The sequence below is a fragment of the Pseudonaja textilis genome, chromosome 3, assembly GCF_049901715.1.
Source record: "Pseudonaja textilis isolate UNSWEBS1 chromosome 3, rPseTex1.2, whole genome shotgun sequence".
Classification (NCBI taxonomy): domain Eukaryota; kingdom Metazoa; phylum Chordata; class Lepidosauria; order Squamata; family Elapidae; genus Pseudonaja; species Pseudonaja textilis.
Window position 1 is genome coordinate 20014054 of NC_141992.1, and position 17746 is coordinate 20031799.

At 37.3% G+C, this 17746-nt stretch overlaps 1 protein-coding gene across 5 annotated transcripts in view; it reads left to right on the plus strand.

Moving 5' to 3' along the window:
* Positions 1 to 17746, plus strand: part of NFATC2 (nuclear factor of activated T cells 2) — a 191062-nt gene that overhangs the window by 102157 nt on the left and 71159 nt on the right. For all 5 annotated transcript variants that reach the window (XM_087928993.1, XM_087928994.1, XM_087928991.1 and 2 more), the window contains exons 7-8: positions 16442 to 16497; positions 17264 to 17390. In XM_087928993.1, the coding sequence (XP_087785119.1) occupies positions 16442 to 16497; positions 17264 to 17390 (183 nt within the window). The remainder of the gene's footprint in view (positions 1 to 16441; positions 16498 to 17263; positions 17391 to 17746) is intronic.

Sequence of the window (17746 nt, forward strand, 5' to 3'; positions counted from 1 at the left end):
ATATGCTTTCACCTTCAGTCCCCTAATCATCTTTGTTGCTCTTCTCTCCATTCTTTCTAGAGTCTCATCATCTTTTTTTTTTTTTTTATTGTGGTGACCAAAACTGGATGCAGTATTCTGAATGTGGTCTTACCAGTAGAATATAAAGCAGTACTATACTTTAGTACTTCATGTGATCTTGATACTGTCTCTCTCTGTTGATGCAGCACTGGTTTTTTTCACAGCTGCAGCAGATTGCTGGCTCCTATGTAAGTGGTAGTCCAATAGGATACCTATATGCTGCAGTTACTGCTGTTGAACCAGGTATTACCTATTCTATGCCTTTCTTTTTCTTGCCTAGGAATAAGACCTTACTTTTCTAACCACTGAATTGCATTTAGTTGGATAGGACCCAGTGTTCATGTTTGTCAACATCCTTCTGAATCTTGAGCTTATCTTCAAATGCATTGGCTATTCCCTCCATCCCCAGCTTGGTCTCATCTGCAAATTTCTATCCCTTCATCTAAATCATACCTTGATGAGTACTGGGCCTAAGATAATTTTGAGTTACCACTGAATGCTTCCCTCCATGTAGATATAGTTCCATTGAAGACTACATGTTGAGTATGGTTGGTCACACAACCTGCCAACAAAAGTGCGTATACTCAAGGCTATGGTTTTACCATTTGCAATGTATGGCTGTGACAGTTGGACCATAATGAAGGCTGAGCGCCAAAGAATTGAAGCCTTTGAACTATGGTGCTGGAGAAGACTCCTGCGAGTCTCTTGGACTGCAAGGCAATCAAACCTTGCAGGGGGATCAACCCTGACTGCTCTTTAGAAGGCCAGATCCTGAAGTTGAACCTCAAGTACTTTGGCCATCTAATGAGAAGGAAGGACTCACTGGAGAAGAGCCTAATGCTGGGAATGATTGAGGGCAAAAGAAGAAGGGGACGACAGAGAATGAGGTGGCTGGATGGAGTCACTGAAGCAATCACCGTGAGCTTAAATGGACCCTGGGGGATGGTAGAGGATAGGAAGGCCTGGAGAAACATTGTCTATGGGGTTGCGATGGGTCGGACATGACTTTGCAACTAACAACAACATAGTTGGTCAGCTATTTACAAATCCATCTGGTGGTGATGCTGTCTATCCATATTTTTTTTTATCTTACCAAAAAGTAGGACGTGGTCTCCTTTGCCAAATGCCTTACTGAAGTCTAAGTAAAGTGTGCCCACAGCATTTCATTGGTTCACCGATTTAGTCACTTTTTCAAAGAATGTAATATTTTTAGACTTGCAAGTTTCTGTTAATGTTACCTTACAATAAATAAAATAAAACTAAATCTAGTACTACTGAGTGTGCTTCTTGTCTGGACTACCTCACAAAAAGCTGACTTGTATGGAGGCTAACAGAATTATAAAGCTGTGGCAGTTTTGGCAAGGAGAATAATGTGAACATCGATGAATGTGGCTTTGTGAATATTCTATTAGAATTTCTACCTTTTTTATTGCAGCTCTTCATGTCTTTGACTGCTTGTACAAGCATTTCTATAATATGGTCAGTAAATGTCAGATGGAAAATAGGGGAATCCCAGACAAATCTTGTAAAATTAGGGTGGGGGTGGAGAGTGGGCGATAATCCCGAAAATAAACACACAAGAGAAAATAAGAGTGGCCGTAGAAACTCAGTTGCCATAACTAAAAAAGAATCAGTGACAGCGTGGAATTCAGTGTTTTGGAAAATCTCTCTGCATGACACACGGTTTTGGAATTTTGCAACTGGTAAGCTCTCTGTTAACAAAGGCAACTACTTCTGGCTTGGATTCCCTGGCTTGCTACACACACTATGGGGGCGCCTAGAAACCAGCCTGTCAGAGATTATCAAGCTTTGCAGGGTATTTGTTTAAAAGCAGCAACTGCCTTTTAATGCATTTGTCTTGGAACTGAGGAAAAGCAGAGGGAGGAAGAGAAAGAATCTTCTATCACCTGTTGAAAGCTAATTGATCCCATTAAAAAGCTGGCACACGGAGTGGAATTCCCTAGTCTCCCACTTAGTCATCACATCCTGGTGTGACTCATTTCTTTATACGGTGGTTCCCAGTGGTTTTATTTTGAGTGGAGCTTTTGTTTCATTAAATATTTATGCATTTTTGTTGTTCTATGTTGTTTCTTGAGTCACATAAGATATTTGTTGAAATAATCCTGGAACCAGATCAGTATATGCCGTTTCAATGCTGAGCCACTGTTATATTCTGTTCAGATGAGCTAGCAAGGGGGATGCCTCGAAACTTATTCTCTGGGTGCAAAATGTCAGTTTTGGGGTTGGGCTACGGCATGGATGATTAATAACCCTGGCCGTTTCCCAGTTAGACTTTGACATGTATGTTTGGCCTTGGTGAGTCATACCTTGGGTGCTTTCTTGGTGAAATTAAAATACTGGCCTGTTCATCATTGGGCTTGTTTAAATAACTATGCTCTCTTCATCCACTTGAACAAACAAGGTGACCACAGAATGTAGCCCTTCTGAAGAAGGAAAATGTTTTGTTGACTTCTGGAAATCAAATTCTCTTGAACTGCTATAACAGCTTTTCTAAGATCATGGAGATGCCCTATGTGATTAATCATGCACAAGATTAATCATGTACAAGATCACAATGGCAGCTTAAGATAATTGTTTTACTTGATCAGGACAACCTTCGGTGAAGTCCAGAACTTATATCACCAGACCATCAATTGTGGAAGATTACAAGAAGTCGGGTAGAACTGATATGTAATTAATTGTCTGTGATTATGCTAACCTAGGTCTAATGGGGAGATGCTAACACATAACTTTGGAAGCCTCAGCAGATGTATCCAAGTTATTTAGAGGTGACTGAATAGGAATTTTGAAAAAGCATGCGTGCATAGCATCAGAATTAGCTATGCATTAAGTTTGAAAGCACTCAGGAAAACTGTTAAGTCAGGTCTTTGATTATTAAGAACCAAAATAATTTTTACAGAAGGTTGTGTTAGTTACAGTTGACTTTTCAAAGGTAGCTGAAGATTTGCTTACACTCTATGGAGTAGCATATTGTTGCCTCACTAGTAATTCTACACTCCAATGCAAATGGTAGTTCAGTAATAAAGATCTTATATAATATTTTAGCCTAAAGTCAGTGATGGGGCAAATACTTATATAGTAGAAAATGGAAAGGCTTTCTGTCTTCAGAACAAAAATATTGACTCATGAAAAGGATTGGGTAAATAATAACTGAGACCAGTCCTGATCAATATTTATTTATCAAATTTATTTATCAGATGTACTTCCTGCCCATCTCACAGTTCATCTAAGGCAAGGTGTCAAACTCAATTTAATTGAGGGCCACATCAGGGTTGTGTTTGACCTTAAGGACCAGAGGGGGCATGGCTAGGGTAGGCATGGCCAGCTCCAACATCACTTGTGTCAGGGGAACCTGTGGTGGCCCGAATGTTCTGCCAGCAAAAATGAGCTCACAAGCTCCATTTTTGGCTGTGACAGCCTTCTACAACCCTCTGCCAGTGAAAGCTCGATTTTTTTCTGGCAGAAGCACTATGGGTTAGTCTTCCACTGTTTCCAGGGTGGCCCCATGGGCCAAATCTAAGCACCCTGTGGGCCAGATCTGGTTCCCGGGCCTTGAGTTTGACACCCCTGATCTAAGGGCCAGGATTCAAATTCTGTACATATTCTGTTACTATAATTCTATTCAGATAACAAATGGACTTTGTTGTGGTTATCTATTTAGATTTCATGAACAATGAACCATAAAATGGTTATGATGAGATACAGACCCATTTGGAGTTAACTAAGAATTATTTAGTTTGAATGCTAAACTTGGACATCAAATTTGGTTGGATTGGGATAGTGCTTGGGTGAGAGACTATTAAGAAATACAAAGGCTGAAATATAGATTTGGAAGTTTAAAAAAATACCCTGGAAGATGGTTAAGGCAAACCCAATCATTATTGTTGCTGAAGAACTATATAGATATACCCATGAGGTCATTAGGAGTCAAGTTTGAAGAAACATTGTTGGGGCATTCACTCATAACATTAAGCCACAACACCATTACATTTTCTGCTAAGTTGCTGAACAATTCTCTAGCTACCCCTCTCCTTGCAGTGTGTTCCATTACCAGCCCTGGGGGCCTTTTGGAAAGCCACCCAGACATGGTTGGGAGATTGACCCAATTTTAGGTATCTAGCAGTAAACAATTCCCAGCAGTAAACAATTGTTTCCCTGTAAAATTCCCACAATTTTATTTTTGTAAGTTGCTCAGAGTCTTTTTAGGAATTAGGTACCAAATTAAGTGCAGAAATAAAGAAAGAGGAATCAGCATGGCACAATGGCTTGGTTTGCATATAATAATAAGCCACAATAGATGAGTTCATGCCTCAAGCAAAATCATGAAACCAAGCCAGCAAGTTCATACATAAATCCAGGTCCATGGCAAAGTTAGCCTAGATTGATTACTCATGCTGAATCCCACTTGTGTTGATTGGATCAGATATACTATTGGAAGCTACCGTAGATTTTTTTTTCATCCACAATAACTTAAATAAATGTTACTTATTTTGGACACTTTATTTGACAATCTGTCAAGTTGCTGCTCTAAAACCTCAGAGTAAGCTTGTGAGAAATGCAAAGAGAATTTCCCAAACCTCTTGGTTGATCTCTTATGCCAGCTCAGCTAAGCTGTGGCAGAAAGCACATTTTTACCGCCATTTCACAAACCCCTATTCATGAGTAAGAGATTGTGAGTAATGTGTACAGATTTGGGGTACCTTTTAATTGGCTAATTAAGCAAAACAACTGGAAGGGTACTGTAATAGATCAAATAAGATTTACCTAATGCAGGCTGACATCTCGACTTCTCCTAAAGTTTGGCACAAAGCTTGTGGTCCAATCACAGCTTGAGTTAAACAAGATAGAATTACACATTTCCCTTAAAAATGCATTTAATCCTGTAAAGAGTGCTGACACCATTAGATCTGCTAGAGCTTAATTTCATATTATGTCTCCATGCAAAATCAGAACAAAACCCACCATTGTACTACAGAGTAGAAATATCACTCAAAGAAACATCTTTTGATACGAGTGCGCAGCATTTTTTATAGGCATGGCTGGGATGGCTTCACTTTTACAACCCTTAATCCTTTGTATCAGGGTGGAGTCAAGGCTACTGAATGGAGCTGAGTGTTTACTGCCAGATGCCCTTCCTGATGTCTCTGTGAGGCTCACAGCAGATAGTTTCTCTTTGCGCCCTGATGGAGAAAAATCTGTCACTGCCTAGGATTGAACTTTCAGCCTCCTGAGTGTGTAGCAAGCATCTTCATCTCTAGGCCACCATGCCGTTCATGGAATGGCTTCACTATACTTATGTGCTAATAACATCTTGGTACATCTGAAGGGAAGAGATATGAGAATAATATGTGGAGTCCTTGGTGATCTCTGAGTTTGGTTGTTTGCTTGTAGATGTTTCATTAACATATAACATCATCAGTGCTAGCATAATATCTATTGAATGCATTTATGGGTTCTTCGCACTGTCTGTATCCATATGGTTAGCTTGGTGGTGAAGGACCCATGTGTCTCTGATGTTGCTTGAAAAAGGTGAAGTCAACAAGTAATTGGCGCTTTAGATTAATATTAATGTTATATGCAACCATGGGACTCTAGCTATGGAATTGTGGAAGAAACCAGGGAATGAAACCACTAACCAATTAACAGGTCATGTTTTTATTGACTCTGGAGCATGAGTCAACAAAAACAAGGATGGGCAGAATCTATGCATGGGAGCCTCTTAAGAGTCCCTAGTTGTTCATAACATAGTCTGTTTCTAAAAGAAAGAAGGTGAAGATAAATAATCATACCATATGTATCCGGTATGGTTGTGCAGAAGCACTATAAATATTTTCATATCCAGGCAATCAGCCCTCTGGCTTACTACCTCAATTTACTTCCCATTATGAATGCCTACCCTATTTTCCACTGGCCCATATTAAAATGATACCATCCATAATTAGCAACATCAATTCTGTTTCTGTATTTATATAAAATCCAGAGTAAGAAGTATGATGGTTGAAATTATGGATTCTGGAGACATCAAAAGTTTTTGATAACCTGAGCATACTAGTAACCATTAGGAAGCCCATAACAGAAGTCCATGTCCCATCAATGCTAGATCAGCTTCACTGCTACCCATACAAACCCAGATTATTATTATTTTTTACTTCATTTGCCCTTGAACAACTTGCCTTAAGTTGCACAATGATCTTAGGGGACATCAGAAATCTTAACTGAGGGTCCACACAGAGGAAGTTCTTCAGAATGGTTTGAACTACATGGCACATTGTTATCTTGGAATTGTTTCCTATGTTGACTGGTTCCAATGGGGGAACAAAAAAGATTCCTATGCAGACAGACCTGCATTATAGATATTCCCAGCCTGAATTCTGGATGTTGAAGAACCCAAAGTTAGATGACTTACCCGTTCTGCTATTTTATAGGCATAGAAGTATATTCTCAGATTTTGTGGCATATGCCCCTCTTTTTAACCATAAGTGGCTTATAACAAGATATTAACAATATGAAACCAGTTAGGTAGCCATTAATAAGCCAAGAATTTAGGAACTGCTATAAAATGTCCTTTTCCCTTGTTAATTCCAAGCAGGAGCTTAGAAGTAGCCAAAGATGAAATAAAACATTGCAACATAAAATATAGCAGATATCTTTTGTCTGTGTGCAAAATAATCCTGGAAAAAAATACTGAATACCTATGTTTATCCCTCTTAAATTCAGTAATGTTGTGAGGATCTGTGATATCTGAATTAATTAATCCCATGGACTTAAGCTATCCACGGACATTATTACCCTTTGCTGGTTTATGAATCTCTCAAGGAGCTTCTATTGCTGTTCTTTTATATATAGCTTTCTAAAAGGCAGGATATAAATGTATCAGATTAATCTTTAATTAATCCATAAAATTGATGGATAAGCCACCAATAAACTTTAGTAGAGGCTAATTGAACTTTAAAGTTAATCACAACTAATTAAATTAATGCATACTGTATATGAAACGGTTACAATGATCATTTAAAATTGTTATTAATTTTTTAAACCCACACTAAAAATAAAGATAATACCAATGATAACAATTGCAAACAAAACAGTAAATTTCATTTCACGTGTAATTAAAAAAACTCTATAACATAAAAAATTAAGGTTCAGAGATATAAATACATGTTAAAAAAATTTTAAATGTTGAGTGTCCCTATTTATGAATGGCTTGGGATATATTCTGCAGGCAGTTTGTAACAAGAGTTATGTTTTATTCTTAGAAATATACATGTATATCAAATTTTAAAATCTAACTTTATGATTTATGTCAACTCATCCTTCAAGATGGCCTTGTACTAATAAAGTAACAAGATTGAATAATATGATTCTATGTGGTCTAAAATTTAACAATATAATAAGCATACTCTTCCATTAATATTTTGAAAAAATAGAAATGGGGCTCCCCTTTTTGCCTTCATTTTTTTTCCTTCATCTTTTTCTTTGCATTTTAGTGTTTTCTTTGGTATCGATTATATTGTATTTCTATATAATCTGTACCTCTCAGTATGTGGAAGTTGCATTATTATTGCTGGGATGAATAACAACTAGTCCAGCTGTTTCTAAGATTAGAGGATTCCCTAAGTTTGAGACTCAGATAAAACTTTGAGGGGAAGTGTGGATGATGGCTGGAATGTTGGACTAGATCAGAAATTCTCAGTCTTGGCAACTTTAAGATGCATGAATTTCAACTTCCAGAAATCCCAGCAGGGATGCCTGGGAATTGAAGTCCACATGTCATAAAGTTGCCAAGACTGAGAACCCCTAGACTAGATCTATGAAAATGTAGTATGCATTGCCTAATCTTGAGATATTTGCTATCTACCAGGCTAACCTATTTGATGAATTACTGGGATGATAACTGGGAGGTGAGATAGAAGAATTTTGCATGCCAATTTGTGCTTGTTGAAACTTGACTGAGATAAAGTAGCATAAAATATTTGAGAAATTAAATTAAATGTTCACCAACAGCTTGGCAGTTAAGTGGATTCCTAATGGACTTAAAATAATATTCAAAGAATGCTCATCAATAGATCTTCATCAGATTGGAAAGAAGTAATACATGAGGTGGATGAGGAGCAGTCCTGGGTTTTTGTGAATGAAGAGATAAATAGAATGCTTAATGAGATTAGCAATGGATAGAAAGGGGTTATGAATAACTGTTGCATTACAAGACAGAAATAACATTTACAACCATTTTGATATGTTGTAATAAATGGGCTAAAATATATTCCAGATTTCAGGAAGCAATAATTGCATTCTTTTCTGCATTAGTAGACTCAAGCATTACATTAAATATAAAGGATTCAATGAAATTGCACTAGGCTTAAGCGAGAGTGAAAATGTTTAGGGGACTATAAACAGAAAAAACAATTAATGGAGCTGGATGTTTAATTTGGAGAAAAGATTATCAAGGAGAGTTATGATAGTACATTTGGAATATAAGAAAGGCTATCGTGTGCCAGAAAATCGAGATCTGTTTGTCTCATTCTGAGTAGAAGATCCAAAATAGTGGTTTGAAGTAATAGAATAAAAAAAAGCAGTTCAATATTGGCATCAATTATTCAAGTGGTATTAGACTCTCTTTCATTTCATGTGTTCAGGTAAAATCTGGATCTTTGATCTGGGGTGCTTTAAAATTGTATTCCTGAATTGAGCAGAAAGTTGGATTTGATGGTTTAAGCAAAACCTCTTTCATCTCTAAGATTCCATACAGCCTTCAAATCAAGAAGCATCAGCTACACATTTGCTTCGCTTTCTGTAGAAAACCCAGCACAACGTTCATTCAAAGTAGGAAGTAATAGATTACAAGTTGATTCTTTTCCCCCCTCTCCCAAACAAAGCAAACCTGATTTCAGACAGCCTCCTATTTGCCATAGATTTAGAGCTAACATTCAGAGATGTTAAGGGAAACACAAATATTGACAAACTAAAATTAGGGCTTGTACACTCAAGATTATAACAGCATATTAGCAAGACAGATGGAACATGATATACAAACGAAAAGGTCAGTACAATTGCCATGAGATTATTACCTTTTTATGTACAAGGCTACCATACTTAAAGAATCAGGTTTGTTTCAGCTGTGCTAAGGAAACATTTGTTTCCTGCAGACATGGGCCTGTGCAGGTAAGATCATTTGTTGTCATTAGAACATTGCATGTGAGTAAATAAAATGCTGGTCAAATGGGGGAAAGCTGCATTAATTTAATGTGTATGCCTTCACTACCATCCCTAAATAGACACACAGTTACATTGCCTGTAGATTTTAGGGTCAGTCTAAACCAGGGGTGTCCAACCTTGGCAACTTTAAGACTTGTGGACTTCAACTCCCAGAATTCCGCAGCCAGCTTTGCTGAGGAATTCTGGGAGTTGAAGTCCACAAGTCTTAAAGTTGCCAAGGTTGGACACCCCTGGTCTAAACTGACCCCTGCTCTAAAGTATTATCAGGTGGTCTGAATGACTACTGAGATTCTCAGTTATTCAGGTCATGATTGTCCCAAAGATTCTTTTTCCAAAGGTAACTGGACTTTGTTTTTAATAAAGTCCAGTTGCCTTTGAAAAAAGCATTTTTGAGACAGGTGGCTTGAATATTTCATGAGATTTTCTTAGTATTATTTGAGTGGTTTGGTCACCAAATAAAACTAAATGCTTCTGTTGCTTTACTAGTGGAGCACTCTATGTCATTTCATTTACAGTTCCTTGGTCTTTATATGCAGCAGGCATCCAAATGAGTCTGTTGCTTGAGGGAAGCAAATGATGTGGTGAGGTGGTGTGTATGCCATTTTAGACTACATGGTGAGGAAGGGAAGAGTTTTCAGTGTTCTCATTTGCAAAATGCTGACACCTGTTATAGAAGTTAGACTCATTTGGAAATGTTCTTTTTATTGTGCAATTTGTTTAAGAATTGCAGGAGGATTTTGTTGGCTCGCTTGCTTGACATAAAGAAGGGCTTTAAAAAAGCACTTGTTATCAGCAGCCAAAATAATCCTATCCATTCCTGTCAGATCCAAATTCCACCACATTGTTCTGTCTCACCTGTAATCCATGTGTTGTAACTCTTCCAAAATAGTGGATAACAGTGTTGCTATCTTCTCTCTCTTCTTGTTCCAGTTAAAATGAATCTAAGTATATGTAATAGTCACTGTTCATACCACACTTATTTTTCTTACTTCCTTCTTCAACTTCAATTGCTTCCTGCGAAGTTGGAACTGTGATTGTGAACCTCTTCAGATAAGAACATTGTTTTCTCCAAATTTCTAGCCTACTTTTTATCTATGAAATGTCTGGCATAGAATAAGTAAAAAAAAAAACCACGTGTCCCTTCTCAGTGAGAAGAAACTAAATATGTTTAGATTAAAAAATAACCTCCACAAACTTCTGGCAACCATATGAATATATCCATGATGTTTTCTTATGAATAATATATAGAAGTTGTTTACTATTACCTTATTCTGGGATGAGTTTATGATTCAATACAGCCTACAATCTTGAGTTTTTTGGGTAGGATCTCATTCAAGTACCAACTAGGTCAAATCCTATTTAATTTTATTGAAATCACTCAAAGTTAGATAGATGCTGCCATCTGCTGTGGGCTGCTCAGCTGTTGAAATCAGGCCTTCAAGAATTTCATTCACATTTAGGAGACTGGAAGAGAAAATGAAATGGTTTTCTTATTTGTGGCTAGGTTGATGGAATAAAAGGAGATAAAGCAGCATCTAATTCAATAAAGAATTTAGGAATGTCAGTGAATAATAAACTGTACAAGTTCTCTGCTAGCTAGCCTAAATGAATTTGTGACTTTACAAATATATGAATGAATACCACATTTGAAGAGACAGAATGAGGATGGATATGCCTGCTCCAGCCTGTTTTTCTTCCTTCATAAGTAGAAACTGATGTTCTGCAATGTGGCAAACTTCTGTCCAAAGCAGCTCTGTAAGATATTTAAAATATTACATATACTGTGTAGATTTGCAAAATCACCAAGGAACAAGTAGACCACAACCTACTTCTTAGTAAGCTAGAAAAAGATGGAATAGATAGCACCACCACTAGATGGATTCGCAACTGGCTGGCAAACCGTACTCAGCAAGTAGTCCTTAATGGGTCTAAGTCTACATGGAGGGAAGTAAGCAGTGGGATGCCACAAGGTTCTGTCTTAGGCCCAGTACTCTTCAATATCTTCATTATCGACTTAGATGAGGGAATAGAAGGGGAACTTACCAAATTTGCAGATGATACTAAGCTGGCAGGAATAACTAACACCCAAGAAGATAGGCTCAAAATCCAGATGGATCTTGACAGACTAGAACACTGGGCCATATTTAACAAAATGAAATTCAATGTAGAGAAAAGTAAAGTCCTACACTTAGGCGAGAAATACCAAAAGTACACATATAGACTGGGTGAAACCAGGCTCAATAGCAGTAACTGTGGGAGGGATCTTGGAGTCTTAGTGGACAACCAGCTAAATATGAGCCAGCAGTGTGCAGCAGCAGCCAAAAAAGCTAATGCAATCCTAAGTTGTATTAACAGAGGGATACAGTCAAGATCAAGGGAAGTACTAATACCACTCTATAAAGCCTTAGTAAGACCACACCTAGAGTACTGCATCCAGTTTTGTTCACCACATTATAAATAGATGTTGAGACTCTAGAAAAAGTATAGAGAAGAGCAACCAGGATGATTAGGGGACCGGAGGCTAAAACATACAACGAACGGTTGCAGGAACTGGGCTTGGCTAGTCTAGTAAAAAGGAGGACCAGGGGAGACACGATAGCAGTCTTCCAATATTTGAGGGGCTGCCACAGAGAGGAGTGGGTCAAGCTACTTTCTAAAGCACCTGTAGGCCAGACAAGGAATAATGGATGGAAACTGAACAAGGAGAGATTTAACCTGGAAATAAGAAGAAACTTTCTGACAGTGAGAACAATCAACCAATGGAACAGCTTGCCCTCAGAAGTTGGGGAAGCACCATCACTTGAGACTTTCAAGAAGAGTTTGGACTGCAATTTGTCAGAAATGGTGTAGGGTCTCCCGCTTGGGTAAGGGGTTGGACTAGATGACCTAAAAGGTCCCTTCCAACTCTGATTATCTGTTAAGTAAATCTTTAACAGCAATAGCAGCTTTTTTCTAACCAGCAGGCTTACCCTTTGAGATAAACAACGTTATCCATAGTGCCCCAGTTCAATCCCTACAGTAATTAAGAGATGATGGGCTGAAAACTATTGCAAGCCGTAGGATAGGGGTAGCTTCTGGCATCTTTGTCCTTTTTTCATGACTAGCAGAAGGATAATAAATTGTATAAACTTGTTAACTTTGCACAACTAACTTCAGGAATTGCAAACTTGGATATAGTTGCCTGCACCATAGAATTGTACTGTTTGTTTGCTTACTGCCGGATTTAATTTTAGGCTTAAATATATTTCCAGCTGTGTTTAGTCTAATGTGTTCTGTTTTAGTCATTTGAGTTGGCTGATTGTGTGCTACAACACTGCAATTAACCTGTGTTGAAGGCTGCCTGTTCTCTTGAGCTCTGCAGCTGCTGTTCTTCCTGATGGTGGTTTGGTAATGATGTTTCAGCACACTCTGTGAAAAACTGGAACCCTTGTGTTAAGCTGACTTCAAGAACAATGAAGGACTGTATGACTGTATGAACTCCCCTTGAGCAAAACTCCCCTTGGGTAAAAGGCAGCCACCTTGGAGTAGTCCCAGAGATTCCTCTGACTCAGTAAATCTGACTCATAACTTCTCCTTTCCCTTTCCCTTCTCTTGTCCCACAGATTATGCTTTTATTCCCAGCTTCTAACAATACTGTCATTTTACTTTCATGTTATTTTCACTGACTGGCTGTCCAGGCATATCAAACTCACTCCTTCCTTACCACCTTTTAAAAAACATTTAGCGCTAGCTGAACTAAAAGACGAGTCCAGATGTCCATAATATCTTCAAGACCGACATTGGATGCAACTTACTATACCTCATATTGAAGCTACAGGGAATGGAAAAAATGTACCTACACAAGACAACCATGAAAGGAACAGAAGTATCCATTAATAAGTCAGTCCCAACATAAATCTTGCTCAATGTAATCTTGGCTCCAAGTATGAAGTGCGCCTGCTGCTTCTCTTCTTCCTTCTCATCTCTGCTCCCACACCTTCAGGCCAAATTGTTTTATCTGTTCTTTGAAGCAGCCCATCTTTTCAGGCTGCAAATGGAGAATTTTTTTTTAACACAGGCCTGAATGCTCTTTGACAACAGAATATTTCCATGCACTTGGAGTCCTCATTGATACCCAGGTTGTCCTTATAGATGGGGAGTATTTTCTTTTAGGTCATTGTCAGCTCTATCTGTCATGTAAGGTGATACAATCTAGAGACAAACATACTTTTTTCTGGAATGGGCCAGATTGAAACAAATTTCTCTCCGGAGAATAAAAGGGTGCTTTTTTTTGGAGAAGGAGTCCTGGTTTGGTATAGTTTAGAATTGCAGATGAACAAATACTAATTGTATGTATTTACAAATCCATTCTGGTCAGATTCCTTCTCAGACATTGAGGTTCTTCTTTAACCAGATAGGTTTAGTTCATTGTTTTTCAGCACGCCACGATTTGTTCCACATTGTTCAAATGTACAGTATTTTTCAGCACGGGGGAAGTTTGCACACTGATATGCATACAATTGAGTGAGAAGTTGCTCAGTGGATTGAACCTGTCACCAGTATCAAAAAGCACACTAAACACAATGCTAAAATGTGGGATGGTGGGGAAATTAGGTTATGCATAATTAAATCTTATTTTGCAGAGTCCTTGGTGCTCTCTGAGGGTAATTGTTTGCTTGCAGATGTTTCATTACCTGACTCGGTAACATCAATGCTAGTGAGTGTGGGGTTTTCTCACAGTTTATATTCATTAGCTTTCCCTGACACTATTAGTGGGGGTTTGGTTTTCTGGATAGTTCCTTGATTGTTTGTCTTGTGTTAATCCCCACTTATGTAAATGTGGTCTGCTGGAGAAGATGTGTTCTGATCTTTTCGTTTCTTTCTTAGCTTTTGCATTGTGTCTTATCCCCATTGTCACAAGCATTAATGATGTGACCTAATCAGATAATGAAACATCTGCAAGCAAAGAACCAATCTCATGGAGCACCAAGAACTCCACAGTTGAACCCTGAGCTACATATATTCTCTTCTGTTTAAACTTTATTTTCTTCCAATATTACCCTTATGAATATTTTCTATTATTGTAGTTATTATTTCTGAAATGGATGCTGTAAACAGGACTAACAGCTACAGGGGGAAAGGGTTTTTTGAATATTACCACTACTTTCTGCTCCAACGTAACTATTTTATAATCTGTAGCTTCTAGTAATTTTATTTTTTTTAAAAACAATAGCACTTCAAATTGTACATTTAACATTCTAGCCTCCTACACCTGTTTAGTCAATAATAAGTTCTGTGAATAAGTTCTGTGAATGTAAATAAGTACATTTTGCTAGTATCATTGTGACTTTGCGAGAAAAACAGAACTTTAGAATAAAGTGTTTTTAGATAAAGTCACTGATTTAATTTTAGACTTTTTCTAGAAAACATCCACCTCTCCAGTAAGGTTGCTAGTTTAAGTTAAAGCAGAATGTTGAACTTTGCTAAGCTATTAAGTCTAATGTTATGGCAAATATATTTGTTCTGTGTATCCTTATCAAATGTCATAAATGCTTTGTGGTCTTCATTGTTTTCAGCAAAACAGAAAATACAGGGTCTTGCTAATTTTTAAAGTGTTCCAAGAATGTTTGCTGTTTCAGTTCCTGAATCTTACTGGTTTAATTTAAATTATTGTCTATAGACTATGATATTATCAGTCATACTTCAGTGTGTAGTAAAGATACTCTAAAACAATTCCCTTTTGGTTGGTATTTAAGAAGAATGCTTACATTATCAACGTAGGTTGGTTGATTATTTTGAGTAAGTTCAAATTACTTTGCAAACATCATGTTTTTTTTCTATTTGATATGTGAAACATTTGAAAGAAATCGCTAAATTATAACCATCATCAAGAAAAACCACAGGATTGGCACCATAACAAAATAGCAATTATGAAATTAAAAGCATCAAATTTTGTTAGCAGCATTGGTAGAACCAATTATGGAAGAGATAACTTCCCCCACCCTCAAAACTCCAATTCAGCATCAAGGATGTGAAAGTGTGTTTCATGTACTAGTGAAAGATTTGTATAATTGTTACAATGCCTGTAATATGCTGACAAAGTAGAGAGGAAGGAAAGGAACTCATGTAAGGTCTTCTGAGTTGCAAGGAAAGTTTGGAGGAACTAGGAAAGTTTTAGTTCAAGGAAGAAGCTAGCGTTTGTGGGAACATCATAACAAGTTTTAACTTTGGGGCAGGATGCTTATCAGATTTCCCCCACCTCTCCTCTGTGCCAACTATGACAGATCAAGAGTAAGTCTCACACTGAGAAAGATTGTGTAGCTAACAACTGTTTGTCCTTAGACAGTATAGTAGAAGAATCTCCACCTGGAAACATTTTCAAAACTGGCAGAAATAACAAACATTGAAAGGCTTTTAGTTTTACTAAACCTAGGTAATATTATAGAATTCCTTAGGTGAGAAATTAATAGCATTGCAATCCTAATAACAAAATTAGCCCTGTGCTTTCTGAAATCTTCTGCATGCATTTAGACACACCTATATCCATATACGCTCATATTTGCAGCTGAATTTAAGTTCTAGAGTAATGAATTTTAATGTGGTATGTTAGTTTAGCAATTCAAAGAGTTGCCTTTTGCATGACTGACTGCAGTCAGATTCTTGACTTTTCTAATTTCAACTTCATCTCTATGATAAGTTTGTGAGCTTGTCCGGGGGTGGAAAGTGATTCGTTCAACTTTATCTTTCCATTTGCAACAAGCAACAAGCAACAATAAATTGGAGCACCACTTAAACACCATTGGCATTGACAAATTCACCATCGGTCAATTTCAAAAGGCAGCTTTTCTCAGAATAGTTTACATCCTGTGACAATACTTCCTAAGCCATCAAACATCAACATGTGCCTATCCCAGGTCCTTAGGATGAACTCAGTAGGTGGATTAAAATGCAAAATCCATTTTGAACATATGGATGACTATGTAATGAACCATAAAAATAATCATCATTACCATGTATCTTTAAGAATGGTTGTAGGACAACATGTGCAAAAAAAGTACTTCAAACATTATAGTATAAAAAGGGGGTGCATTCTTAATGACTTTATTTACATCTGTCTTCCATGCATTCTGGAACAATTTTCATGGATGACTTAATTTTTTTTCAGATGGGCAGCAGGTTTGGGAGATGGAGGCTACAGTGGACAAAGACAAGAGCCAATCTGTAAGTTCAACTCTATTGTTAGCCACAGAAACACAATCTTCCTCTTTATATGAAAAATAATGGTTAGTAAATTATGTTCTCCTGTAATGCTTAACATTGGCCATAGTGAACATGAATCTGTTCTTGTCCTCATGTGTTGTGGATGAGATTCTCATAAATAGAAATATTAAAACTAATATTTTAAATAAAATTAAAATTAATTTCTCTAAGGTTGAAACTTTAGATACTGTATGTCAAGTCAACTGTTTAAGGGGAGTTGCTTATATAGATACACACATACAACTATTCATTTAATAACTATTCAAAATTATGACAGTGCTGAAAAAAGTGACTTACGATCGATCCTTGCACTTATGACCGTCACCAGTGGTCATGTGATCCAAATTGGGGGCATGGAAACCTTCATGTTTTTATTATGGTTGTAATGTCCAAGGGTGACATGATCACCATTTGCAACCTTTCCAGGGACTTGTGACAAACAAAGATAATAAGGGAAGCTGCATTTGCTTAACAGCTGGTCCCAGTTGTAGTCATAAGTCAAAGACTATCTGTATTTACAAGATTGTAGCCCAGTGATCTCTCGCTGATTGCAAAAATTAGGCCGACAATATTTCAACTGCAAAGTCTAGACAATCATTAGAAAACTCATTTTCTGCATCTATTGATCATCTGGATTTTTGCAGGTTAGATGGGTATGTCTATTAATATTGAATTAGTGACATTATTATACTATATTGTACCCACAGTTAGTTGTTGTTGTTTTCAGAACATGCTGTTTGTAGAGATTCCAGAATATCGGAACAAACACATTCGTGTCCCTGTTAAGGTGAATTTCTATGTTATCAATGGGAAACGGAAAAAAAGTCAGCCACAGCATTTTACCTACCATCCAGGTAATTTTTTTTTTTTATGGAAAGGACTTGTAGCACAAACATTTTGTGGAAACAGAGAGCTACTGACTATTGACAACCGAAGTACAATATACCCAAGGGCAATATAGCATTTGGATGTAAAATATCATGGTTGTAGAGCAGAAAAAATGAGAACTCTCTTGAAAGATGACAGGAATGAAATACTGCCATTCTGAAAAATAAATAGATGTGGTCATGAGGCATCAAGGAGTTGAGCTCAACTCAAAGAGGACTTTACCTTCAAAACTAAGTAGAATCGTTTTAGATTAAGTTAGGAGAAGAACCTGGGGTTTGTATTCAGAAAGTCTCTCAAGGATTGTTTGTAAGATTCCCATTTT